Source organism: Chrysemys picta, chromosome 1 (genome assembly GCF_011386835.1).
Source record: "Chrysemys picta bellii isolate R12L10 chromosome 1, ASM1138683v2, whole genome shotgun sequence".
In the NCBI taxonomy this organism is placed as follows: domain Eukaryota; kingdom Metazoa; phylum Chordata; order Testudines; family Emydidae; genus Chrysemys; species Chrysemys picta.
In genome coordinates this window covers 313,752,787-313,780,481 of record NC_088791.1, presented here as the reverse complement: position 1 = coordinate 313,780,481, position 27,695 = coordinate 313,752,787, and the positions used below count along the sequence as shown (strand labels likewise).

The window sequence follows — 27,695 nt, the reverse complement described above, 5'->3', positions numbered from 1 at the left end:
GTGCATGCATACGTTGCCGCAGAGCAGTAAGAGAGCTACTTTAAGTAGTGAATAGAGCTGGAGCCGTATCTGTATTGCAGCAGGTAGAGCTGAGCGCTAGGACCTCGGAGAATCCTCCCAGTAGCAATCAGGACTACCTTAAACCCAGCCCAATGCCTCTTCCTGCGCCACTCTGCGTGCTGGATGGAGATCCACAGTCAAGAGCTGCAGCTCAGTGCTGGAGTACAACATTTCACAGGGAGCCCTGCAGAAGCAACACCTGTTTCGAGCCAGTCAAGAAAGACACAAGCACTTGTACGTTTCTGCTTTGCTTGTGGATCGTCAATAATTCTAAACCAGCGGACATCTGCTGAGCCTCCTGAGAATTCTGGATAATAGATCTGGACGTCAAAAGTTTTTTTCTTTTTTTTTCTTTTTCGGATTTATCTCCGCCAACAACGTGAGATTCCCCCGCCCCCTTGCAGGATTCATGCTGATGTATGCAGTCTGTTATAGAGTAAAAACAGCGCATGCCTTTCTGGAGTCAGAATCCATAAATCCTGACGTAGCCTGTGCATCTTAAAAAAAATCCCTATAACGCCTAGGTATTTAAGTTGCTATGGTCATTCTTATCTTAAACCAAATGGAGAAACTACGGATTTTTTTCCTTATTACAGTTGGATGGGCTGAAGACCTTACTGCTTGCTAAGAGCTGGGGATATATATACATATATATAGATATACACATATATATGTTTATAAATATGTCAGTGTGTGAGTATAAAGTGGTGGTTTCTTAGACTAACAGGGGTTTGACCTTGACCCTGTACCAGTCAAAACAGAATATTACTTTTATTTATGCATTTAATGGATTGAAGAAAGAACATTTTCTCTGTAACTGCAATAGGGAGGGGAAGTGGAGTGGATATACCCAATCTTATATCTCCTGGGTTTGGCACCATTATTGTTTATTCTTGTTCTCTAAAAACAGAATCTTCTGATGGCTCCCTTAGGTGAAGTTGGGAACTATTTCGGTGTGCAGGATGCAGTACCCTTTGGGAATGTGCCCGTTTTGCCGGTGGATAGTCCGGGTTTGTTAAGTGACCACCTGGGTCAGTCTGAGGCAGGTGGGCTACCCAGGGGGCCTGCAGTCACGGACTTGGACCATTTAAAGGGGATCCTCAGGCGGAGGCAGCTATACTGCAGGACTGGATTTCATTTAGAAATCTTCCCCAATGGTACTATCCAGGGAACCAGGCAAGACCACAGCAGATTTGGTAGGTATTATCATTAACCCTTTAGTGGTCATGTGATGAAATACTGTGATAGAACTAATAAAAAGACGGGGGGAAACGAGACGGGAGGAGAATGATTTATTGTTATGACGGGCCAGCTAAAGAAATGTGTACGGAAATGCAGATACGCGGGTGGCACAACTGCAGCAGCGGCACTTGCAGTATTTTTAGTAGTAATATTTTCTAGCTCTAAGTTATGCCTAAGGGTAGAGAGAGATATTGGGAGTTTTTGTTTATTGTTCAGGACGCTTCTACTGAATGGGCTGATTTCAGGAGTTTAAAGGGTTTTTAATCAGTAACTACTACAATTTAAAATCCACTGAGTTTCCTGAAGGGAGTGGCTGTCAGTCTGTAGCCACTTTTATAGAAAGATTTTAAAAAAAATCTTAATAAGTTAACTACCTGAATTACAAACTGATCGTCTTGATTTTCAGTGAGGGATCCACCGGCAGACCCTCCTTGTTCGCACAAGATCTCTCTCTGAATGATCTCTGCGTGCATAAAACAAGATCTTAGTCATGAAATAAGAATAATGACAATACCTTGTAGGAGGTAGGAATTATAGGGTGCGCAGGTATCCAGTTAAGACCGGTGCTTGTCATTTTCCATAAGCATGCAGCAAAATGTGGGCTCTCTGAGCTATGTGTGTAAAGCTGGGAGCTAATTTTAAAGAGCATTCCGTGGATTTCATTTCCAGAGGTCGCTATTTGTGACTCAGCATTGAGAACTGGAGGGCTTATGCCTTCATCCACTTTTAAGAGCCTGTGCGCCCACACGTAGGCAAATAGGCCTGGAGCTACCCTCCTGGCAGTGTAATTTTAAAGACTCTGTCGGGAGCATATATAAAAGTAGCCGAGTCACTTTGGATGGAGTGACTTATTGGTTTTTAAGGAGGGTGGTGCCTTCGTAGCTATCCAGTCTTCCAGGCTCTTGGAAGGAGTTAACTTGTGAGTGAACCCACCTGACAGCACTTAAATTAGGTCGTAAAAACAAAGTCCTGTGGTGGGTTTTTTTTTCTCCCCTTCATGTTTTAATGCCAGATGTTGAACAAGATCTAAATTGTATTTTATTGCTTTGTGGGTCTGTTTAGAATGATAATACCAGTGTTGTAAGGGATGATCTCCAAAGGTATTCGAGGGAGGGCGGAGAGGATTAAAACGTGCACAGTCACCGTATAGCAGCCGGTGTCAGACTTTTCTGTCTGATAATTTAACGTTGTTTCCGAACACTCTCCTTCAGTCATACACAGCAGCACACCGCTCCCAGAGCTCGCAGCAGCAGCTAACAGGGAAACTGGCAGGGCTTTCCCTGCTTTATGATTGTTTTGCTAAAAGATTTGCAATTTTATACACAAACACACGTACGGAGGAAGTAACACCCGTTGTCTGGCCGAAACTAGGATGAAGACAATAAAATAATACGGGCAATGCAGCAGGGCTTTCCAGCCTAGCCGAAACTCTGGACGAAAGTTGAGAGAGGGCTTGACAGTAATAAATATCTGCCTGATTGTTGCACTCTCCCCGCCCTTGCCGTGGGTGCGCACACACACAGGTTAGCTAAAAACCCCGGGATCAGGCTGTGTGTTCCCGGACGGAGCTGAGTTGAGCTGGCACCTTTGCAGAGCACGGGGAAGCACTTTGCCAGAGAGCGGGAGCAGGCGGCTCGGGTGTGTTCCGAGGCGAGCTGGGCTCACGCCGCTAGCAGGTGTACGGCGGCCGCGCGGCGGCGGCTGCTATTTCGCGCGTCAGCCTGGGCCGTAGCAGGAGGGACTCTGCAGGGTCCTACACCCCTCCGGGTTCCCCCGTTCGGAGGGGCGCTGCCAGCTGGTCCTGCCCAGCGCGGGGGCGGGGACCGCGTTGTTCGAAGCCCGTTTTCTTGCCCTGCGCCCGGGTTTGCCGCCGTAGTGCTGGGGAGCGAACCGGAGCCGTTGCGAGGGGGCCGCTGCTCTAGCACTGCGGCGGGGCTTCGGCGGAGGAGCTCTCTGCCTTCCCGGCAGTTTGCAGAAGCAAAGCGCGGGGCTGGTCTCCTGCCCGTTTGCAGGCAGGGCTGTGGGGGTTTGCAAAGGAGGGTCCCGGGGTGGAGGCGCTGGGAGGAGGTCCTGGTTTGACTTATGGTGGAGTGGTGTTAGCTCCTTGCAGGTGTACCAGGGCTGGATGGCATTCCCGGTGCCCAGGCGAGCGGGCGCTTAGTAAATGTTGCTGACCTGAAGTCGTCTCCTTTCCATCTTCTAGGTCAGGGACGTCCTATGCCGCACGTACAGCCAGGTCCTTCCTGTCCCAGAGCTAGCGGGACCCCACTGGGGCAGCCGTGGGGTGAGGGCTGGCAGCGGGGGTTTCGGGGCAGAGCCAGGAAGTTCCTCAGGAAAAGGGAGGATAAAGGGGACCAGAGGCTGTTTGTGACCCCCCCCCGCGTGCGCTCTGGGAGCCCCGCTTTGCCCCAGGGGAGCCCTCAGCTAAAAAGTCGACTTTGGGATGCAATTTTGGGGGCGTGCCTATGGTATGCCATGACTCCAGCTCGCCTGTGTGCTGGGAGCCTTAATAGTTTGTATTTTTACAGCCAAACGTACACCTTAAAAAATCGCGCAGTGACAGCAGAATTAGCTCCCCCCCCATGCCATCCCATGTGATCAAAGCCTTATCTCTCTGGGGTGACAAAGGATTTTTTTGATGCAGTCTCCTTTGGTCTAGGGCATTTGGTAGACAGTGGAGTCATTGTAAATTCAGTAACTCCGGGACAGTGAGAGGCGCGCCCTCTGCGTCAGCACCGCACTGCATGCACAGCATTAAAAACCCAGGAATATGCAGGGGGGGGGGGGGAAGCTGCTGAGAGGTGACCTCCGCTTCGGGACCCGCAGCCACAAAGAAGCGCAGCAATCAGCATCCGTACCAGCAACAAGGGAAGGAGGAAGCTCCTGCAAACCACCCCCTCGGCTGTCTATATAAGTCACCCGTGACCGCTGCGAGCCTGCGACTGGGTTAGGCTTGGGATCCGAGTTTTGTTCAGGAGAAAGGTGTGTGTGGGCGCAGTGTATTTTATAGAGCTACTTCGGGACCAGCCAGAGTTGAGCCTGTGGGAGGCAGGGGGCAGGCTGAGGTGCTCGCCAAGGCGGGGAACAATAAATCTAGCGGGCTTTCTTCCCCTTGTGGAGACCAGTGATCCACAGGGTGCTGCATGGCCTGACCTAGAGCATCTCTGCAGCAATCCTTGGGCAGTGGCTGCAGTGTATGTGACTAACATCCTTTCCCCTGCTGCCCGCCCGGCTGAAGGGGGGGTGCAGACAATAGCTCCAGAAACAGGAGTGGAAGCAGCAGCAGAAACAGCTTCTGGCACTTTTCCCCTCCTCCTTCTGGTGCTGTGTATATGGGATCTCGTCTCTCTCTCTCTCTTTTTTTTTTTTTTACCCCCTCCACTCACTTCTTGGAAGGGACTGGGCTGGCATTGTCTTAGAATCCTTTAGTCTTAGAATCATAGAACCATATGGTTAGAAGAGACTGCAAGGGTCATCTAGTCTAACCTCCTCCAAGATGCAGCAATTGTTATGTCTAAATCATCCAAGACAGGTGGCTATCCAGTCTTTACACAAGGAAAACTCTCACTGAGTTCAGGGATGTCTAGCCTGAGTAAGGACTACATTCCAGGGGCCTGGATGAGAAATAAAGGACACCAGAGAGAGGAAAGCAACAGAGGGTCCTGTGGCACCTTTAAGACTAACAGAAGTATTGGGAGCATAAGCTTTCGTGCCTTGCATCTGAAGAAGTGAGGTTCTTACCCATGAAAGCTTATGCTCCCAATACTTCTGTTAGTCTTAAAGGTGCCACAGGACCCTCTGTTGCTTTTTACAGATTCAGACTAACACGGCTACCCCTCTGATACCAGAGAGAGGAAAGGAAGCCTGCAAGAAAAAATGTTCCCATTTTCTCTCTTCCCCTCCCCCCATTAGTGACTGCTGCTCTGTGTGTGTGGTGGCGATGATGCAGCAGCACCACCCCCAGAAACATTGTAACACCTCTGGATGCAGTAACTACAACAAAACATAGCATCTTTGGAACTGCAGCTGAGTTGCAGTTGCCACTGACCAATACCACCAGCAATTTTGCCAGCTATTTTAAGTTATCTAGGGTCAACATGCTCTGTCAAAGCCTGAGGGGCCCTCCTGCCTCTTGGGGAGTTGTAGCTGCTCTCTGGTGTTTTAATTGGCCTAATGTGGCCATGTAGGAAAAGAGAGGTGACAGCTGTGACTGGCGGGCAGTACTTCCTAACTGAAATGTTTGTTCCAGCTGAGTGCCAAAATCTGAGCTTTCCAAAAGCGGACAGTAGGTGTCCAGAAAGAAGCTGCAGCAGCAGGGCTGCTCCAGTGATCTGTAGGGATTGGGGGAAAGCCTGGGAAATCCCCCCCCCCTTCTCTTTCCTGTATTCCCCTTCCCATTTTTGAGCTATCTGTTTCATGAGTCTGAACTTCAGTAACTTCATAGCCAGGGAGTGTATCTTTTTTCCTCCTCTCTATTTTTTCTGTAGAAGCATTATCACCTGCTAAATATATTAGAGCACAGTGCTATTTACCTAGCTCTTTGGCTCCAGGTCCTTTGTGGCTTCCCTCCTCTCTGCTGGGCACCTCATTACCTCCTCTCTGGAAATTTCACAAATAACTCGCTGATGGCAATGATGCTTATTTACTGTATTGGTGATTTATGACATTTTAGGGTGTTAAGTGGAAGCCACATGTGCCTCGGTCCTACAATACGAAAAATAAATAACTATATTGAGTGAAAAACAGAAATGTACAAAGGGTGGGACAAACAGTCCCTAGCTGAAAGGTATTCATTATTTAAGGCCAAAGAAAATACATTCGTAGTTCCAGTCTTTACTATTGTGTATTAGACTAGATAAAAGTTGAATTTATTCTGCAAAAGGTATACCTGCTCACCTCCCATGACATTGGTAGGAATATAGGAATTGCTCTACATGGTCAGACAAATGGTCCATCTAGTCCAGTATCTCTAACATGGTCTAGTATTAGATAGTTTAGAGGAAGGTGCAAGAAATCCTGATGCAGGCATTTGTGGAATAACCTTCCCACAGGAGAAGTTTCTTCCCAACTTCCTTAGAGAGAAGTTGGATTCTGCCTCGAAACAGAAACACTCAGTGTCTGAGAATAAGATACTCACACATTTTAGAAAATTATATCTTCATTTTGGAGGCTGTCAGATTTTTTACTACAAATGGGGCCTAAGCCTCAAAGTTCAGAGGTGTAGTGTCCTGGTATTTTGGTTTGGACTACTCTCATTTTGAAGGGAAAATATCCCTTTTAATTTACTATCCAATTCAACTTGTAAGTACTACGTGTACATTACACAAACTAAAGTGAAAATATTCACAAGGGCATAAGGCCAAATCATGCAATCCTTAAACTGGCAAAACTCCCAATGAAGTCAATGAGAGTTTTGCTTGAGTGTAAGGACTGCAGGGTAGGCCCAAAATAATCTCTTGAAGTACTCTAGTGTGTAACATATAATACTAGTTGTGAATGGGCTTGTGTATTTAAAATATTCAGATGGCTCTATTGTAATCTCAAATATGTGGGTGTTCATTGCCAGTTACCTTGAAAAATCTGCTACTGTGCTGCAATAGAACATATGACTGCACTTCTCCCCCACCCCCCAGACAGTCAGCAATGTGCACCTAAATATTTGAAATTAGAGTAGCAATTAAGGTTATGCTCCACTTTTATACATGCTCAACATTACTAACTTAGAGCTACAATATGGAATGCTATACACTTAATATAAGAGTTGGCTCATTTAAAATTCCCTGGTAATGTATATCAAGTAATATGATCAATGAAAGCCTCACAGAAGAAGCCTCATTAACAAGATTTGGAAGTATTATATATGCAATAAGGGGAAAGTTTTAATTGTTTCAATGGGCTGATTGTGTCTGAAATACCACCATAAATACTGTATGTTGCATGCCATCTCTTGTTATTTCAAAGACAAAATTCCATAATTACCAAATATTTCCCCACTACATTTGTGAAGCCCCCTCTCTATGTACATATGTACAAAGCAATTTAAAATATATATATATATATATATATATATATATATAGGCCTTAATATGTCAGGTTATCAAAACTGTAAACATACAGTGCAGTGCTGAATAATATATAAAGTAATGATCAATAGTCCCTTACAGGGAATACATTTCATCTTTACATTATCTTGGCTACAAAATTTTCCCATAGGCTTTGACTTATATTTTATTATATTTATGTGGCTCATGTCTGTTATTGATTAGTGCACAGACTATTTTGTGAGATGAAAAATTAATTGTTCATAAATCCATGAAAGTACTTATTAGCCAGATAAGCCTCAGTGCAATATTACACCATTATTTTCTTGTTTTATGTAAATGTAATTTCCAATAAGCTTTTTTTTGATACACATTCTACCAATTTCTTGAAAATGCCTCTCTACATTTTATCGTATGGCTCAGAAAGTAGCTTAATGCAGCAATATGCTTCTTTATTAATGTTGCAGTATAGTTGTTATGAGATCATAGTAGTCTTGCACCAATACTCCAAAATGAAAAACGATGTCTATTTTGTTCCACTGAAATTCTAGATTTGTACAAGTCTTGGGTGGTAGCATCCTCGTTGATGAGGTAAGCAATTTGCAGGGAAGGGAGCGGAAAAAAACCCAGAACCAGGTGACTTGGTGTTGCAGATACTTGCTGTACCATGCACATGCACGCTGAACTCTGGGAACTTTGCAGAAAGTGTTTCCCTGCAGAACAGTCTGATCTGTAGTGCACAAATGCCTCTTTAGGAGATTAATGTAAAATGTACAAAAATCATTTATGCAGGTTTATTTGGAGCAGGAATATTTAAATTTTCAAAGTTAGGATGAGTAAAAATATCATCCCAGAGAGTTAGATGAATAGTTTGTAGACAAATGTGTGTGAGGCTCTGGACTGCACCTCAGATTTTCATTTCTCAAGTTCTTGGAGGACTGCGCTGTGAGTAGATTTCTTTCCATGTATGTATTCCTCATTCGATGATGCTTGGAAATAAATGCTTCTCATAGCAAACATAACATTTTATTTTCCTCTTGCAATTTTTATTAAAACATGTTTTTAGGGATTTGGCAAAACAAATTTCATAGCCAAAATTAACATGATTAAGGAATCTCTGAATACTTTACATTTTTTCTTTGAATTTATTGTTTGTGGTGCAAATCAGGATACTGATAAACATTATGTAATATGACCATGCTGTAGAGTTTTGTTTAAAAAATGCTGGGAAAGGTTGAGAATAATCTCTTGGCTTGACACCCTTATGCTATCTGCAATGCATCATTCTAGTAGAGGCTTAGGAGAGTTAACTGTTTCACATATTGTGTATTTTAAAATAACACATTCAGTAGTTCTCCTACTTGTTGGAGAGACAGCCCTAAAGTGGAAAAACAATTTTGATATCTCCTTGTCAATTAGTGATCAATCAAAAGCAAATAATCTTCAAATGGAAACATCCTGTACATTTCTTTTGTTCTGTATTTTGCAGGTATACTGGAATTTATCAGTATAGCAGTGGGCCTGGTCAGCATTCGAGGGGTAGACAGTGGACTCTACCTTGGAATGAATGAAAAAGGAGAACTGTATGGCTCGGTAAGTTCCTTACCAGTTTCAAAAATCATGCTCTCATCTGATTGCATTAATTATTAGTGTTACAGTAGCTCCCAGAAGCCCTAATGAGATCTCAGGTCCATTGTGCTAGGCATTGTACAAACCCATAGTCGCTGCTTTAAATATTTTACAATCTAATTTAAGACAAGATGGAGCAAGTCAATGTAATAAACAAGCGGGGAGGACAAGGGTAACAGTGGCAGGGAAGAGTGATTATATAGACAGACTACAACTTTCAAGTTGTTGTTTTTTTTTTTTAAATGATAGTCAGGAAGTTTTTAATGTCCCTTGGTTATAAGTGATCATGGCTAACAGGCCATTTACAGTAGGTATTGTAGTAGAAGTTGGTCATAAGAAGGGATTTTAATTAGGACAAGGTGGCTGGTTTGTGGATATATTGGGGGAGCTCTTTCCAGGCATAAGGGATGTATGGAGAACCAGTGATAAAAGTTATCGTCCTTGGAAGGGGCAGCAGAAGTTCCAAGAGTGGAGAGGTAGGGAGAGGCTAAATTATGCAGGGCCCTAAAAGTGAGGAAAAGTTTGTTGTTCTTGTGTTTGAAAACTTGGCAAGATTGTGAGAGAGAGGGGCAGGGAGGGTTTGAAGAGGTTGGGAAAATGGTGTCTAGGGATTTCCAGCGTGAGTCAGAAAGAAGAAGTAGTGAAGGAGGGTGGCAGGACTGATGAAGGAGAGAACATGAATAGATGAAAGTTGTGTAGTCACTGGGCTTCCTTCAGAGGCAGGAGGAATCAGATACTGGTGATGAGCAAGAGCTAGGGATTGCTGGGACAGGCCTTGCAATGAGAGGGAGAAAGGAGTTGAAGGTGGTGGAGAGTCTGGCATGGCACTGAGGATGAGATAGGAGAGTCAGGAGTAGGGTTACCATATTTCAGCAAGCAAAATAAGAGGACGGGAGGAGCCCCGCCCTAGCCCTGCCCCTCCCACTTCCCGCCCCCCTCATAACCCCCAACCCTCCCCCTGTTCCTTGTCCCCTGACTGCCCCTAACTGCCCCCCAGGACTCCACCCCCTACCTAAGCCTCCCTGCCTCTTGTCCCCTGACTGCCCCCTTCTGAGACCCTCCCCCCATCCTAACTGGCCCCCTAGGACCCTACCCCCTACCTGTACCCTGATTGCCCCAACCCTTATCCACACCCCCGCCCCCAGACAGACCCCTGGGACTCCCACGCCCCATCCAACCACTCCCCACCCCCTGACAGCCCCCCCCAGAACTCCCGACCCATCTAAACCCCTCTTCTCCCTTCCCCTTCTCCTGCCCCTGGCCACCTTACCCTGCCGCTCAGAACATGGTGTTGGGCTCTGTGCAGAGCCGGACACGTGGCTGCGCTCCCCAGCGCAACACACAACCCGGTCCCTGCCCCCGCACAGTGCTGCCGGAGCGGGGCGCTGGGCTGCAGGGGAGGAGGAGCTGCCGAGGCTCGATGCAAATGGGCCGGCCGGCTCAGAATGCAGGGGAGGGGGGGTGGAGGAGTTCTACAGATGCTCTGGAGTCCAACCGGGCAAGCTGCGGGGGAAGGGCTCTGGCTTCCAGAGCCCCATGCGAGAGGCTGAATTTCCTGCAGCCCTCCCAGCCGCACCTCGCTCTGCCTGGGGGGGAAATCCCGGACATTTTTAGTGATTTACAAATTCCCCCCCAGACACTATTTTTAACACAATAAGGAGGACATGTCCGGGTAAATCCGGACAAATGGTAACCCTAGTCAGGAGTTAGTCAGTGAGAAAGGGGTTGGGGAAGAGTGAGGTGGGTAGTAGATGACAGCTACAGGGAGGGGATAGGTGAGATGTGTCGGAGGAAATGTTGGAAGGAGCGAGGTAGGGGCTGTGAGCACAAAGAGCGGGGGAGAAGAAGCCCAGTGCCCCCAACATGTGTTCCATTGGGGATGATTTGGGGTGGGGACTGTGTAGAAAAGAAGAAGCTTCCACATGAGCAGCAGAGCAGTTTCCAAGGGAGATCCAGGTTTCATCCTCGGTCCTCTGACACCATGCTCCATGAGAGCAGGGAGATAGGAGTCAGGGATGACTGCCCTTTTTTTGGAGATGGAGCAGGATGAAAGAAGTGGGGCTTGAGGGGTGTGGGAGGAGAGTCCAGAAGCGATTAAATGGGCAATCTTAAGAAATAATTATTGTGCAATTGATCAATAGTCCAAAGAACCAGTTAAGTTATGAAGCAGTTATATGGCTGAATTATGCAGAGAAACAGTAATATTACTGATTTTCAGTTCATGAGGTGAATTTAAGCAGATAAACATATGTCCAATGAACCAATTAAATTATGCTACACTTTCCAGATTTTATTTAAAGCAAATATCTAAGGATAACAAAAGGAAAATAATTTTAAAATGACTCCTTTTTACTGATGAGGCTTTAATAAATGGATTTGGGAAGTTAATTTTAGTAATGTGGCAGAACTTTTCCATGTTAGGTTTGTTTTCTATGTTTGTATTATAATGTCAAACTGAACTAGTGAAAATATTCCTTGTTAAATGTTTCTTCAAAGTTATATTTTAAAAAATGGAGCCCTTCAGATTGGATGATTGCCAGACTGGGGAGTTCCATTTTTAAATGCATGACAAGAGATTGCCTGTCCTCATACTACAGAGATGCAGCATACCAAAGATTGATGATCAAATTGTATTACTTTCAATGAAACATAAGATCTAATGGCTACTCAGTGTTATGATACTCAAAAGCCTTGTCAACACTAGCAAAATTAGTACCCATATTTCAGCAACTGCCAGCTACTGTGCAAATGCTAGTGGACACTGGGCTCAAAGCAGGTTTTTATGACAGTGTCAAAAGTGCCTAGTCTACATTAGTGTAATAGGATCAGAGCAGGTGCATTTCTGCTGGTTGTTATTGTTAACAGGCACTAACTTTGCTAGTGTAGATGCAGTGAGAGGGAAGAATATGTATTTACATTGAAATATCTCTGGATGAATATTATAAAAGGTGTGAAGTGTGTCCAATACTTCCAAATCAACTGCCTTAAGCCAATACTTCCAAATCCTCCCTTTTTTGTGTTAAAAGGCATGGAATTTGAGGCCTTATCCTGAGATATCTTTAGCACCACTGGAGATGGGACAGGTGGCAGAGTAGAACACTCAGGGTATGCGACTACTGACAATTCTCACAGAAGGCAAGAAATTGCTGGGAACAACAGTGTCAGTTTTGGCAAATCTTGACCCATCCATGCTCCCCCTGGCTTTCCTAAAGCACAGCCTCTTAGGTAGATCCCCACTAGCTGTTTGTCTTCCCCTCTTCACAATATGTAAGCTTCAAAAGGAGGAGCTCCTCCATCATCATCATCACCACCACATTATTTAAAATCTTAAATGCCTGTAAAATGATTTTTCTTTGTAACAAGCTGCTCTCAGGTAGGAACATGCTATGTAGAGTGGCTGTTTTCAGAGTCCTCATCTCTACCCCCATGTTCTGGCCTTGACCATGCAAAACTGAGTATTTGTGTTGCAATCGTGGAGAGGTCAGATGTAGTTCTCTTTGGCCGTAATTGGGAGGCTGCTTTGTAGTAACTTTTCCTTCTGTGCAGCTACTTTGTCCCTTCCACTCCTGTTGACTCCCCTATGATTCCCCTTCACAATAGAGCACATGCAACAAGATGAGATTTAATATAGATATAAGTTAAGTTTTGATACTGGAAGAGGAAATGAATCTGTTTCAGTCTGTAAATTATTTGTCTAGAAAATAGCTAATTTGATTAAGGCCTACATGAAATAATCTATAGAAAACTAAGCATGACCTTGCACGACAAAAGCACTGTGTGTGTTTGAAGAGATATATATTATAGTGTGGGTGTATTGCTTAGGAAGGTGGTAATACCTTGCTACAGCATCTTGTCAGGACTTCATCTGAGTTATTATATGCACTTCTGGTTTGTTCCTGTAAATTTGCAAGGACATATACAAGAAATCCAAAGATTGGCAAATAAGACATTTTGAGAAGAGACATTTTCATAGTCCACAGAAAATAACTTGGTGTAGGTACGAGGGCATAATGTCACATTCCATAAATACCTTTCAGACTACAATGTAAATAAAAAGAATTATTTAGTCTCTCAAATGGTAGGACAAGGAGCAAGGAAACTAAGTGAGAAAAAGTTTAAGCTATATGTTAGGGGAAAAAAGATCTTAAGAGCAATTGGGCTAGGTAAGTAGTCAAAACATCACTGCAGATATGCAAGAACAGGACAGAAAAAACACTATTGGAAAATAATGTCACCTTGCAATAACACTTAGCATCTTTGATCCTGAAAAATCCTAAATACCTTAGACTCCACTTCCCTTCACCACCACCGAGAGATCAGCCTCTCACGGGAGGGGGAGCAGGGAAGTCTTTAGGTACCAACCTCATTGCACAGCATAATGGCTCATCAAGCCCAGGATCCTGCCTTCTGGAAGTGGCCAATGCCAGGTGCTTCAAAGGGAATGAATAGAACATACAATCATCAAGTGATCCATCCCCTGTCATCCAGTCCCAGATTCTGGCAATCAGAGCATGGGGTTGCATCCCCATCCATCTTGGCTAATAGCCACTGACGAACCTATAGTCCATGAAATTATCTAGTTCTTTTTTGAACCCTGTTGTAGTTTTGGCCTTCATAACATCCCCAGGCAATTAGTTCCACAGGTTGACTCTGTGTTGTGTGAAGTAGTACTTTCTTTTGTTTTAAACCTACTGCCTATTCATTTCATTGGGTGACCCCTTGTTCTTGTGTTATGTGAAGGAGTAAATAACACTTCCTTATTCACTGGTCCCAATAGAGATCCCTGGGGGATACCACTGTTTACCTCTCTCCATTCTGAAAATGGACCATTTATTCCTACCTTTTAGTTTTCCATCTTTTAATCAGTTACTGATCCATCAGAGCACCTTCCCACTTATCATATGTTTGCTTAAGAGCCTTTGTTGAGGGACCTTGTCAAAAGCTTTCTGAAAGTCCAAGTACACTATATCCACTGGATCACCCTTGTCCAAATGTTTGACCCCCCAAAAGAATTCTAATTGAATTGGTGAGGCATATTTCCCCTTACAAAAGCTATGTTGACTCTTCCCTCAACTAATCGTGTTCATCTGTGTGTCTGATAAGTCTGTTCTTTACTATAGTTTCAACCAATTTGCTTCTTACTGAAGTTAAGCTTACGGGCCTGGAAGGCCTGCTGATTTAAAAGCACTTTCAGGAGGCAAATTTAAGAGAAGCTTCCCTGCCTGGGGAAAAGAGGTTGTTTTAAATAGACAGAGGCAATTATCCAAGTTGGAATTTGGCCATTACACTTGGGTTAACACCCATATGCTTCTAAAAAGTGCCATGTAATGTTTAATGGCAATAGATGCTCGGGACTCACAAGGCAATGCCAGGCTTGGGCTAATCATGTGGAAGCTGGTGTCTTTAGCTTGAGGGTGATCCGAATAGAACTGGTTTGAAAAAAACTACCCATATTCATATTAATCATGACAAATTTGACCCGGTTTTCATCAAAAACTTTTGCATCTCTGGTTATGAACTTTTGCTGATAGGTTTCATTAGGACAAGATTGCTTGAAGGTTCACATGAAAGCAGACGAAATTCACAGGTTTCATCTGAAATTTACAGGTGTTGCAATTTTGTTCCCCTCCTGCAGGAATCCCCTCTTTTCTTTTGTGTTTTTCTAGGCAGTGACTTGGCGGCTTTCATTACTGCTTTCTGCCACACTCTGGTGTAACCAAAGGTGCTCATTATCTCATCTCTTTTTCTGCAAGGGTTGATGTGGCTGCTTTTCTTCTGACCCCAGTTCTAAAAGGGTTTTTGTTGTTGGAGGGGAAGGGAAGAGGAACTTGAGCCTCTCTCTCCTTTTGTGATGGGGCAGGAAACAACCTGCCCTGCTGCTGGCTCCATCTTTGTTGAGCCTACAGGCCTGAAAGATGCCCGCTCATCCTTAGTAGCCGTAGATAGGGAAAACCTGCCTAAGGTTTCTAGTCTGCCCTCAGCTTCCCAGATGACCCTTTTAGGATTTGTATGGGGCAGGCCTGTTAAAACTTGAGTAGTGTTAATAGCCCAGTGCTGTTCCTCCAGGATATATGGGGTGGGAGTGGATGCAGGTTGAAGGATGCATCAGCCAGTAACCGAGATGGTAACAAAGGTACGGAGGAATTTCTATGGAAGAGAAAGGGGGATTTTTGGGGTGTGGGGTACCGTGCCATCTGAAATAAGCATATGAACATGTATACCTAGTTTTGAGAACGTGGGTATACTCTGTTCATCTGGGCAGATTAACTTTTTTAGTAAAACTGGAAATTGGCCCTGGTTGTGTTGTCTAAAATTCAGTTATAATCCCTGGCACTGTGCAGGGACATTGGTTCACTCTTGATTTAAAGGGAAGCGCTAACGAATCACCAGCATACTACCTACAGCACCTAGATTTTCTTTATAGGGCTTCATTTGAAATATTAACTAGGCCTCAGCATAGTCTTATGAAACTGAAAGGGATAAGCCTGAGTGACCTAAATGATTCTCTCAGATTCTGTTATCTCTGATTCTATGATCAGTTTCTTACAATGCAACGTACCAGTCATGTAGTGGTGTTATTGAGTCATTGAATGACTAGTGCCATATGTTTAGTGTCAGGGATGCTCAAATCGATCCCAGTAGACTGGCTCCCGGTCCTATCACACATCCAGCTTCCACAGATTGGAAAAGCTGCTCAAAAATCTGGCTCTCAACCATGTCAATGCAAACACGAGGATCCCATTGCATGATGGCCTGCAGAACCCACCAAAGACAAGATTAAAATCCTGCAACCCTCTGTAGAACTGCATCAAGACCCTTACACTCAACTTTGATGCAGAGATTCAATGGAGCCACACGGAACATTTCAACAGCTCAAAACAAATAGCTTGTTGTTGACGCTGCTGAGGAACCACCGGGTTTTGACTTACGTTGGAAAGACTGGTGCAGATTGAATTGCATCAGGACATCTTATTGGAGATGTGGACAAACCCCCTTTAAATGGAAAATGAGGCAAGCACCTTCATGCGACTATTGTCACCAGGCACAAACAATGGAGCACATCATATCTGAGTGTCCCCTTCATTCTTTCACCAGCGGCCTCAAGGACATTCCCCAGCTCACTACTGCAGCAACATGCTGACTATCAACTAGATATAGATTTGTAATCATTGCTACCTACCCAAGCCATATGAAAGAAGTAGCATTATTTCTTTAGTTAAATGACAGACACATCATAAACTAAAATATGCCAAAGCAGGACATTACTTAATCCTTGATTTACTGACCTTTTTCCCCTCCCTCACTGTGTTTAAAAAAAATTTGTTCAAATTTTGGATGCTCATGAAAGTTGGGGGCCAAAGGAAATTGGCAAGTGTTGTGCGAGCTTCCCTGCGTATCTTTTTAAAGTATACCGCATTCCTGATTTGCTGCTCCCCAGCTATTCAAATCCCAAACTTTTCTGAAGCAAGGAATGTTAATTATGCTAAACTGTACAGTAGGTCTTATAAAAAGTTTACTAGAGAAAGTTTGTCATCAAAGCTGCAATTAATTGCCTGGATAAATTTTGAACAATTAAAGATGGATTCCACTGTTTTTTCAGGATTGGGGGGTGGGGGAGAGGGTAGCTAACAAAACACCCAAGGCAGCTGACTTGTCTAAGCCGTCCTTGATGGCTGAAACAGTTGCACCTCTGAGAGCCTGACTTAAATCACAACACAGAAGATATTCCTGGCCTTTCTGAGAGAACTCTGATGTTAAATCTCATATGTCCTATTTAGAAAATGAATGACAAACAATATTGAAACAAGTGATCTTAGGGCAAAATTATCTCATCGAAACTCAGAATGGACAAATGTGAAAAGTGGATAATCTGGAAAACAAAACTAGAAGAAACCGCCTTTGAATGTTAAGGATCACTGACTGTCTTTAAGGGAAAAATATGATTAGTTTTCTTCAGTAGTTGCTCCCTGAAATATATAAATTGGGTCTTCAATTCCCCAAAGTGCAAGACCAAAAAAGTGGTATGCTGACAAACCCAGACCCACAATCTTTAAATAGCTAAAATGTAAGAAGATAATGAATCCTGCCAGGTAAAAGTGGTGATGGTGGTTTGGGGCAGTGGGTTAGGGAGCAAGTGTGACACAGTGGCCTTAATATCAATTTATTTCTGCTTAGCTGACCAATGAAAGGGTTACATTCAGTAGCCTCAAGTAGATTCTGTGGGAGACTAACATTAGATATGGCATCGGGTACACAGTACCCAGCAAACTCAGCAAGATCTTCCCAGACTCCAGTGGAGGCTTTGCATGACTAGACTGGTCCAAAATTAATAGTACACCTCTACCTCAATATAACGCTGTCCTCGGGAGCCAAAAAAATCTTACCGCATTATAGGTGAAACCACGTTATATTGAATTTGCTTTGATCCACTGGAGTGTGCAGCCCTGCCCCCCTGGAGCACTGCTTTACCTCGTTATATCAGAATTGGTGTTATATTGGGTAGCGTTATAGCGAGTTAGAGGTGTATGTGTTTTTTTTAATAGACCTAAAAACTTGTCCAACACAAGTTTAAATTGCATCCACAGTTTTGATTCTAGAATTATAGTGTTATAAGATCCCAATCCTGTATAACGTGCGGGTAAGCCGCCAAAGAGCCTGTAGAAGGATTAGGGCCTAGAAATCTAATTTACCAGAGCTTGAACAAACTATTTCACTGAAAGAATCTAAAATTAAATATTCTAAATTCTATAAATTGCTATTACCATTTCTGTATTATAAAATTTTTATTTTGGGCATTGGGGCAAAATGTTATGGATCATATGACTCTTTTAAACATTGATTTGTATTTATAAAGGACAACTTTATCTAATGATACTGATTGAACAGCCTGGCTATATTTTATATATATTCATTGTATTTAAACAAAGTTTGGTTAAATTACCATATATACTCTATCATAAGCTGGTTCATTTATAAGCCAGCCCTCCCAAGATGGATAAGTAAAAATGGAAAATGTTTATAACCCGTTGTAGGGGTCTGGACTCACCCCTGCAGCACCTCCTGCTGGTCATCCAGGGAATTAACTCACCAGCCTCTGGAGCACCCTCTGCAGGCCAGTGATCCACCTTGTCCTCTGCACTGGCCTCCGTGTCCCTCCCAGGACCCTGGTGCCCCTTGCAATACCCACACACACTGGGTCTTCCCTCTCTGGGGAACCCCCACCCCCTAACCCCACCTCACAATAAGGCCACTGCCAGTCACCAGCTAGCCCCCATTCCCTGGGGCAGACTGCAGTATAGGCCCCTCATCACAGGCAAGGTTGGGTTTGGACCTGCTGCCTTGGCCTAGCCCTGGGCTGCCCTCTGCAACCCCCAGTACCTCTTGGCCTTCTCCTAGGCTGCAGCATGGGGGCTTTTCAGGCTGGCACTCCCAGCCTTTCCCCAGCCCTGCTCCACCCAGGTACTCTATGTCTAGCTCCCTGCAACCAAGCCCTTCTCTCTCTGAACACAGAGAGAGACTGTTGGGCTGCTGGCTCCCAGCCTCTTTATACTGGCCATCTGGGCTCTGATTAGGGTGTGGCCCAGCTGCAGCAACTTCCCCCAATCAGCCAGGGTTTTACCTTGCCCAGCCCCAGCCGTCTGCAGGGCTTTTCCAACCCCTCAGGGCAGGAGCGGGTGTCCACCCCGCTACACCTGTTCATAAGCCAACCCTATAATTCAGTGGTCAGCAAACTTTGGCTCCCGGGCCATCAAGATAAGCCTCTGATGGTCTGAGATGGTTTGTTTACCTCGAGCGTCTGCAGGCACAGAGGTAAACCTAAGTAAACAAAGTGTCCCAGCATGCAAGCTGCTTACCCTGACGGGCCGGAACAGCAACTGGTGGGGAAATTTTGGGGGGGAGAGAAGCTGGGAGTCAAGGGAGTAACCCCCGTGACCACCCCCCACATGACCCTCCCCTAGCCTGGGACCCCCACACTCTCCACATCCCATCCCTTCCCACCTTATCTCGGGAGGGCCGGGGAGGATGTCTCTGGCCTGGCTGGAGCTGCTCGGGCAGCGCGGCCGTAGCCTGCTCCGGCGGGCCAGACCTGGTGGTGCGGCTGCAGCATATTCCAGCGGGCTGGGCCGGGCCGGGTGGCATGGCCGCAGCGTGCTCCAGCGGCACGGCCGCAGCGTGCCCTGGCGCCCGGGCAGCGCGGCCACAGCCTGCTCTGTGGGGTGGGGCCAAGCAGCACAGCTGCAGCCTGCCAGCCCCGGAGCTGCAGCTGCTTTGGAGGCTGGGGGGAGAGCAGCGTGGCCAGAAGCGGAGAGACTCTGGCCCCGCCTCTTCCCTTCTGGCTCTGCTGGCTGTGCTGCGTCTCCTTGCTCCCTCTGTTGGCGGGAGGGGCTGTGTCCCACCTCTGCCTCTCTATACCCGTTCATAAGCCGACCCTCTTCTCTGGTGCTTCCCTTTTTTACTAAAAAAATTCGGCTTATCAACAAGTATATACGGTAATATGTCTGTATATATTTAAAAAGTTACTTCATATTACTGTGTCTTACAACATAGTATATACTATAGTCTTCTGAATATATAGTATGATTGCAGGGCAGTATACCTGATTTTACATATTTGATACGTTTTGACCCCATAGAATGTGGGGAACAAGGATGGCCTGGGTCAAGTTACACTCTTCAATAATCTGAATGTATCTGAAATGATTCATTTAGTGTTTTAATTTTTTTCCTGTTATCATTATAAGCCTGATCCAACTCCCACTTAAGTTAATTAGAATTTTTCTACTGCCTTCAGTAGAAATTGGGCTGGGTCTGATGTCAGTTTGCATAATATAAAACATGTAAACCTTGTTTTCAGATTCTTGGAAGGGCTCACTGAAACTCATTCAGCCAAGTGTTCTGAATCAGATGCACTGATCATATTGGCAGCTGTACTCTTGAATATGGAAGGCAACCCTAAAATAAAGAAGTTAGTGGTGTAAATAGTGTATGGCACAGAATAATCCCAATCCTGTTGGCACTGAAGACAATGGGAAAACACTCAAGAATTGGCCTTTGGTTGTTTTCCTTACAGACTGACTTTGTTGGGCAAGACTGGTAAAGAAAACAACACAAGTCCCGATCCTGCCTAAGTAAATTTCGAGCAGATCTTCAACTTTTGAAATCAATAGATCTATGACAATTTATATAGCTGAGGCTCTCCCTTGAGAGTTCTGCAGTTTCTTTCAATGGAAGCCTGTGGAGGCCCTTAGCATGATCATCTCGCTGTGGATGAGTTTGCAAGTATCTCAGTATCCAAACATTGAAGTAAATTCAGTTATCTACTTCATTCAACTGACTATAATTAAAGTGTTCCTATATATACATTAGAACAAGTAAACAGATGTACACAGTGCACAGTCACTGCTGGCAGAAGTAAATCCATCCGCACTGGAGTTATTTCAAATGTTTAAATAAATGATTACATATCCAATGAAAGCACATATTAAAAACTTCTCTGATGTCTTAGGAAAGTTGCAATCCAAATAGAGTGAGTGTCAGTAAAATTAAAGACTGTCTTGTGGCGTTGGGGTGTGTGTGTGAGTGATTTATTGATTGACAGATATTATAGGTCTTGGAACTAGGGGTGCTGCTGCTTGAAGTGGTTTCTGTTATACACAGGGTTTACAGTTTGGTTCAATGGCTCTGAGCATCCCCACTATGAAAATTGTTCCAGCACCCCGATAGATATTCTGGCTCTAGTGAAGTCAATGGCAAAACTCCCAGGATTTAACCATCAATGCTGAAATCTTCTCCTTATATAAAGAACAGCAAGTTTCGCTGCCCTGCCAATGTGTCTCATCTCTGAGCTAGAGAGACCATAGTTTCTGTGTCCAGTCAGTCATTGGCTCTTCTGCTCACACCGCCAACAAGCAGACCATGTTCTACCAGCTATGCTGGTAATTTTAGGATCGTTTTGGATAGAAGATGTTGGATACAATAATGCTTGAAAAATGCTTCCAGATGATTGAAGATAAACAAACGCAGAATATAGTAAGTGGAGGTGTATTCATAATAAAACCTTCACACATGTATAACATAATGCAATTGTTTGTCAGTACACAACCCTTTAGAACAGGAAGCTAAGATTAAAACATAGCCGTTTGAAAATACAAAGTGACTTGAGATAGGCAAAATGTAATTACCCAATTGGGATTCAGCCAAGACACTTGGCCTAACATCCCTGCTTTTGTGAAAAGTGTCATAACTGGCCTGAATTTCAGTTTGATGCATTATTTGATAGTCGTCTCCTTCAGCTGTATAATGCTGGGCATTCTTTCAGCAGCAATAAAAGTTTAAAAAAACCAAATAACATTTTTGTCATCATTTGTCAAATGATTTAATAAATAGTATTAGGTATGATAGTATTCTGGCTGAATATTGCCAAAAATATTGCTTGAACATATTTGTCGGAGAAAAATGGCAATGTGCAGGAAATAATATATTCAACTAAAGTGCTTATCCAGGTCCATTCACCAACTCAAAAAGAAAAGTGACACTCCTCAGTCACCAGTACCGCTTCCAACAGTAGCTGTGGTTTCCCTAGAGATCTTCCATACAGCCAGGGACCAATCTTGCTAAAAATGTGAGATCAGACAAGAAAGTAACTCTGTGTATGGCTGCTGTAATATTTATGATTGCTCTTCAGTTAGAGTAAATAATGTAATATGTTTATGTTTAATAGCCTATTTAGACTGAGTATGAGACCAATTTTATATATAATGCCCTAATTTGCAAGTAAAAAAGTGAGGAAAAGTGCTTAAAAATTAAAAGGGTCTGTTCATTACCTTTTGTATAGTTATGTTTTCCTCTCATTGAGCACATAACTTTCATTATTGTGATATACCTATCTCATAGAGCTGGAAGGGACCTTGAAAGGTTATCGAGTCCAGTCCCCTGCCTTCACAGCAGGACCAAATACTGTCCCTGACAGATTTTTGCCCCAGATCCCTAAATGGCCCCCTCAAGTATTGAACTCACAACCCTGTGTTTAGCAGGCCAATGCTCAAATCGTTGCAAGCACGTATTTAGGGGAGAATATATCTGAAAACATAACTCTTCTTAAGAGAGGGTTAACTATCATGGCTGTGATGTAGAGTAGATATAGAAAGAGTTTTGACCAAATCAAATTTACTTATTTTTATAATGTGCTGGGACTTTTGGATTAAGCATTTACATGTAAAGTGTCTTCTTTGATTCAAATCAATGTAAGTAGTCCACGTGAAGAAGGACAAAATGATGTGTTGCGTAGAAATAAGAGTGTACGACAAGCAGGATAGATGGCACGTTTATTGTCATTTTAGTAAGGATGGGGTAAATGGTCAGATTTCAAAATCATTATACAGCTTTAAATGTAGCCCCAATTAACAGGCCTTAAAAGGGCAAAAAAGATACTGAATATTTTTGCCCAGGATACTATACTTTGTTTTCATTTACTAAGCAACACAAATATATAATATGTAATATTTGTCCAATAAAAGTAATTAGCCTTACAATGAAGTCATTTCCAGAGTAATACCCATATGGATTAAACATTTTCTCATTTTATTATTCTACATTTTAAATTAGCTGCTCCACAAGAATATATTTTAAAAATAATCTAGTCAGGCATCCATTGTGGTGTCCGATAGTCCTACACTTTATTAATTCATAGTCTTACTTTTAATAGGGCTGGCTGAAAGTTTTGATGTTGTCATTACTGTTTTCTCCCTGCTAAGTTGTGGATAATATATAAAAAGAGAATGGGGTTTCCATAGTAGCTAATGTTCACCAGATTTTCTTCCAAAGCACCAGGTTAGCAGACTTCTGAATTAAATCCATATTCATCACTTAGGCCCTGTGATATAATTGAATAGTTCAAAGATACATATTATATTAACAGCTACAGTTAAATAAACTAAAAGAGGTAAAACATGGAAATACAGTAAAATGAGAATTGATCGCTTTATAGTGGAATACTCTATAAACTGTCTTAGTTGGAAACATGGTGTGTTGTGCAACATCTGATTTGTATAGTTCCGAGGTCAAATCCTGAGCAGAGCCTTACTTGATTAGCAGTGGAAACTCGAACTCTCAGGAGTAAAGGTTAGAGTTTCCACTGCTATCCCACTTAGATATGTTTGGTGTATGTGTCGGTCTCTAGCAGAATTCATCTAGTAAGATTAAATAATACATTGTACTGTAAAGTATGCGCAGATGAGTAATTAAAAAAAATATTAAATAAGCTACAGATCACACCACAGAGAAGCAATGGAGCATTCTAAGGCCAACTTCTGCTTTCAGGCTATGCCCAATGTACTTTCAGAAAATCACAGCCAGAGGGGGAAACACTTACCAATAATATTCCCTCCCAAAATCTCAGGGTTGGCTTTTTGTGAATGGTTCACATACTGAGCTGGAAGGACAAAAGGGTATTCCAGATGGGTTCACGTATGTTATTGCTCAAAACTACTGCATGCATGCATCATTCTCTGCTCTTATGTATTCTCCTCCACCTAAATTATGTGTGCTTCTGTCTTGAATAAGATGCACGGGCACTCATAATATGGGTGTAAACTGCTGCAGCTTTTTGCAATATTGATTTATAGCAATTTCTATCTATCTAAGAACTTATATGGCCTCTATTGCTGTGGCAGCCATGTGGGGAGAGGATAGGGAGGGAAAAATCAGATGCAATCTGCATTTGGTCATGGATTAGTGTTACATCACTACCTAACAGAGCACCTTGTCCAAAGTCCATCAAAGTCAATGGAAGTCTATTTACTGCAAAGATCTGTAGACCAAACCCCAAATTTCCAAGTGTCCTAGACTGCCATACCATATCAGTTCATGATATTTTAAATACACATTTCACATAAAAATATGATTGTTTATATATGTATAAATTATCACCCATATCCTGGGAAGAAAAATATTACAGTGTGTACTATATGGATCTCATACCAATTTTTCCTAAATGAATTATTTTGATATGGTACAAAAAAGGTCTAGCTATGTTCCAAAAGGAAAATTGGGAACTCTTCATAACATAGAAATAGAAACTGTAAGGTGAAAAATATGTGGAAGGAATACAGAATGCAGTATAATAAATAAACTCAATCAAGGTCTAATGATTAAGTATACTGTAGTGTTGTCATAATTGATTAAGCCTTCCAGATGAAGGGATAGAGTATTTTAAACTGTATACCTGGGTATGGGAAAATACTTATAAAAATATACATTTGATAGTACTAAAAGACTATTTCTCAGTATGTATGAAATGTAGATGAAGTGAATAAATAATTAATGGATTCAAGAAAGGACAGAATACCATTTTATCAAGATCTCTATTTTTAACAAGGACTGATTCTGCAGTGCATGTCATGTGATCTGATTCCCTGCAGAGAGCAGAAAACTTAATATGAATTAGTTTCATGTCCCCTGTGGAGCTAAAGGCACAGCATACAACACCAATCAGCATCTGCTTTTGCTATTAAAAAACACGAAGTAATTTTAAAAATCACCCCAAGTAAAATAAATGTTAAGACAAGAGCAGTATTTAAAGATTATTTGGTTAGTATAAGAAAGATCTTGATCTCAAAGATGCATGTGTAATGTTCTATGTATGTTGTGGGAGGCTACTAGAACACATTTAATTCTCAACTTTAAAAAAAATTCAGTAAAAATGTGTTATTGGTGCAATCCCAGCTCTCAAAGTCAATAGGGCATCTTGTGTGATTAAATCTTACACAAGTAGCAGGTTGCAAGATTGGGCCCACTGATGCTTGAGGATTTATTGAAAACAAATATTTTTTCTTCATTTTCTAAACAGAAACAAAAACCCGAACAGTGTTGCAATGTATAAAATATTTCACTAAATTGCCATCAAAAATACCAAAAAAAGATAAATACAAACATCTTAAAAAGTTGCCTACAAATTGTGATCTAGGATGCACACATGTGGGAGAGGGTGGTCATGTGCTTAAAGACCAGGGCTGGGAGTCAGGATTCTATTCCTGTCTTTGTCACAGATTTCCTTTGTGACCTTGGGCAAGTCATTTCACGTAGGTCACTCTGGTTTTGTATCCTCATCTGTAAAAGTGTAATACCTACTGCACAAGTGTGTTTTTAAGGTTTAATTTGTTAATGTCTGCAAAGCACTTGGAGATCTTCTGATAATAAATGCGTATAACATACAAAGCATTATCATCATTTGTGCAAAATATTATAGTGATTGGAGTTCTATAATAATTAAGGCCAGAGCTTGAGTTGAAGTCAATGGAACTATGCTGATTTACAACAGCTGAGGATCTGTCCCCTAGGACCTAATTCTAGTCTCAGTTACATGGTATAAATCCAGAATAATTTGAGTCATTCCACTGGAGTTACAGCTGAAAACAGAATTTGGCTGATAGATAGATGTGGCTCCTATTCATTTCACTGACAACTGTGCATATGAATCTAGGGCCAAAAGTGGCTCTAAATTCTTTTTTTCTTCTTGAAGGATCAGAGTTTTTCACATGTTATAAAGATCAGAGGCTCTTCTTCACTTTCTCCTTAAGTTCTTTCCCTCACTCTATAGGTCTTGTGTTCTGATATGAGGCTCTCTCAGGGGCTTGATAACTCTGTTCCCCACTGTGTGTTGAGCAGTGGTCCTCAATTTTGAGTTCATTGGCTCTACAGCTCTTCTTACTTTAGCCATTGATGGACAAGATGCTGGGGAGTCTTTGCTTTGTTGCCCATGTGCGTTATGCCTAGGCTGAGGACTGGAGGATCAGGTGGAAAGGGAACAAAAGACAAACCTAGGTGTCCTATATATATCTCTTTGAAGAATTATCGCTTAGCAAATTGGTTAGACCCTAAATTCTGTTTTAATAAGCCAAGTAACATATATTCAAATAGTATTTCTTTCAATTCAATATTTCGATTACTCTTTGGAACAAACTCACTTGGATTTTAAGGCATTAAATTATATTTGAAACCCACAAAACAATTCTGTTTTCCTTTTGCTGTATCTCACAATTCAAATCCTTTGCAGCAAAAAAAAAAAAGAAAAGCTTTTAAAGAAAAAAAGTCCATTAACATCACCTGGCTGTGAGCTGCTTTTCTCTCTAGAATGAGTGGTAATTAAAGCATTGCTATTTTTATTGTTTTTTAAAACAGGTTATTGAAAGAGCTTTTTAGCTTTCACACACAGTCGTCTATGTTGTGATTGTTTTAGGCAACACATAGAAATAACGGAGCTCTGTTGAATCTTTTCTATAGTTAACATTAGGAATTTTTATCTAGCACATTTTGCTATACTTGCAATGAGTTACTGGTATCGATAAGTAAAGATAATCTTATAATGTTTCCCTTAAATATGGTAATACATACATTAAATGGATAGAAAGTTATTTTTAGTACTGGTTTCTTACTGCTTTTTCTTTTGTCTTCTCAGGAAAAATTAACCCAGGAGTGTGTATTCAGAGAGCAGTTTGAAGAAAACTGGTATAATACATATTCATCAAATCTATATAAACATGTGGACACTGGAAGACGATATTATGTTGCGTTAAATAAAGATGGGACTCCAAGAGAAGGGACTAGGACTAAACGGCATCAAAAATTTACACATTTTTTACCGAGACCTGTGGACCCTGAGAAAGTACCTGAACTATATAAGGATATTTTAAGCCAAAGTTGACAAAGACAATTCCTTCACTTGAGCCCTTAAAAAGTAACCACTATAAAGGTTTAATGCGGTGGGTTCTTATTGATTAGCTGTGCCATCACATCAGCTCCACTGTTGCCAAACTTTGTCGCATGCATAATGTATGATGGAGGCTTGGATGGAACATGCTGATTTTGTTCTGCACTTAAAGGTTTCTCCTCCTGGAGGAGAGCCTATGCCCACTCGCTTGATTTATTATGAGAGAGAGAAGATAGTGTGTGTGTGTGAGAGAGAGTGAGAGAGAATGAAAGAGAAAGAAAGAAGCAAAAGCAAGGAGGAAAAAGGACTGATGCATGCTGGGAAATAGACACGCTTTTAAATTTTTGATCAGTTGTACTTCATCATATATCAGCATAGCTGCCATACTTTGATTCATCAGGATTTTTGGCTGGTGGCCTGCTCAAGTGTACGCTGCATTTACAAAGGCATGGAGGGTACAGTCTTACTTAAACAAGAGACTTTTCAGTTAACTGCTCACGGGGTATCGTCCCCTTGAGTTTAAAGCAAAGACCTCTTAGTGAAAAAATAAAAAGTTAAATTTATTTATAGAAATTCCAAAGGCAACATTTTATTTATTTTATATATTTATTTATTATAGAGAGTTTATTTTTAATGAAATATGTACAGGCCAGATAGGCATTTTGGAAGCTTTAGGCTCTGTAAGCATTAAAATGGCAAAGGCCACTATGAACCTGTGGTAAATTCATGCAAGTAAATATAAAAGGTGCATGGATACAAAAACAATTCTAGTGACCCTAATGTACTAAAGGCGACAATCTATTCTGTGCCCATATTATTGTAAAAGTATGCACACCACTCATGACACTGAGTATTCACTCTTCTGACTGCTTGTTTCATAGCTTACCCCGAGAGGATTAAAGATAAAACTGGGTCTTCAACTTTTATTCTGTGTCTGTAATATTTCCTCTCTGATAAAGTGACTTATTCCATCATTGTAAACTTCTCAGTTGTGGAAAATATAGGGGTTGGTATATA

The 27,695-nt window shown here is 42.4% G+C and overlaps 1 protein-coding gene across 1 annotated transcript; it reads left to right on the top strand.

Moving 5' to 3' along the window:
• On the top strand, positions 1-27,604 carry FGF9 (fibroblast growth factor 9). Its single transcript, XM_005304372.4, has 3 exons — positions 1-1,256; positions 8,833-8,936; positions 26,427-27,604. The coding sequence occupies exons 1-3, from the start codon at positions 980-982 to the stop codon at positions 26,670-26,672; spliced, it is 627 nt and encodes a 208-aa protein (XP_005304429.1). The 5' UTR covers positions 1-979; the 3' UTR covers positions 26,673-27,604.
• Positions 27,605-27,695: the final 91 nt, after the last annotated feature.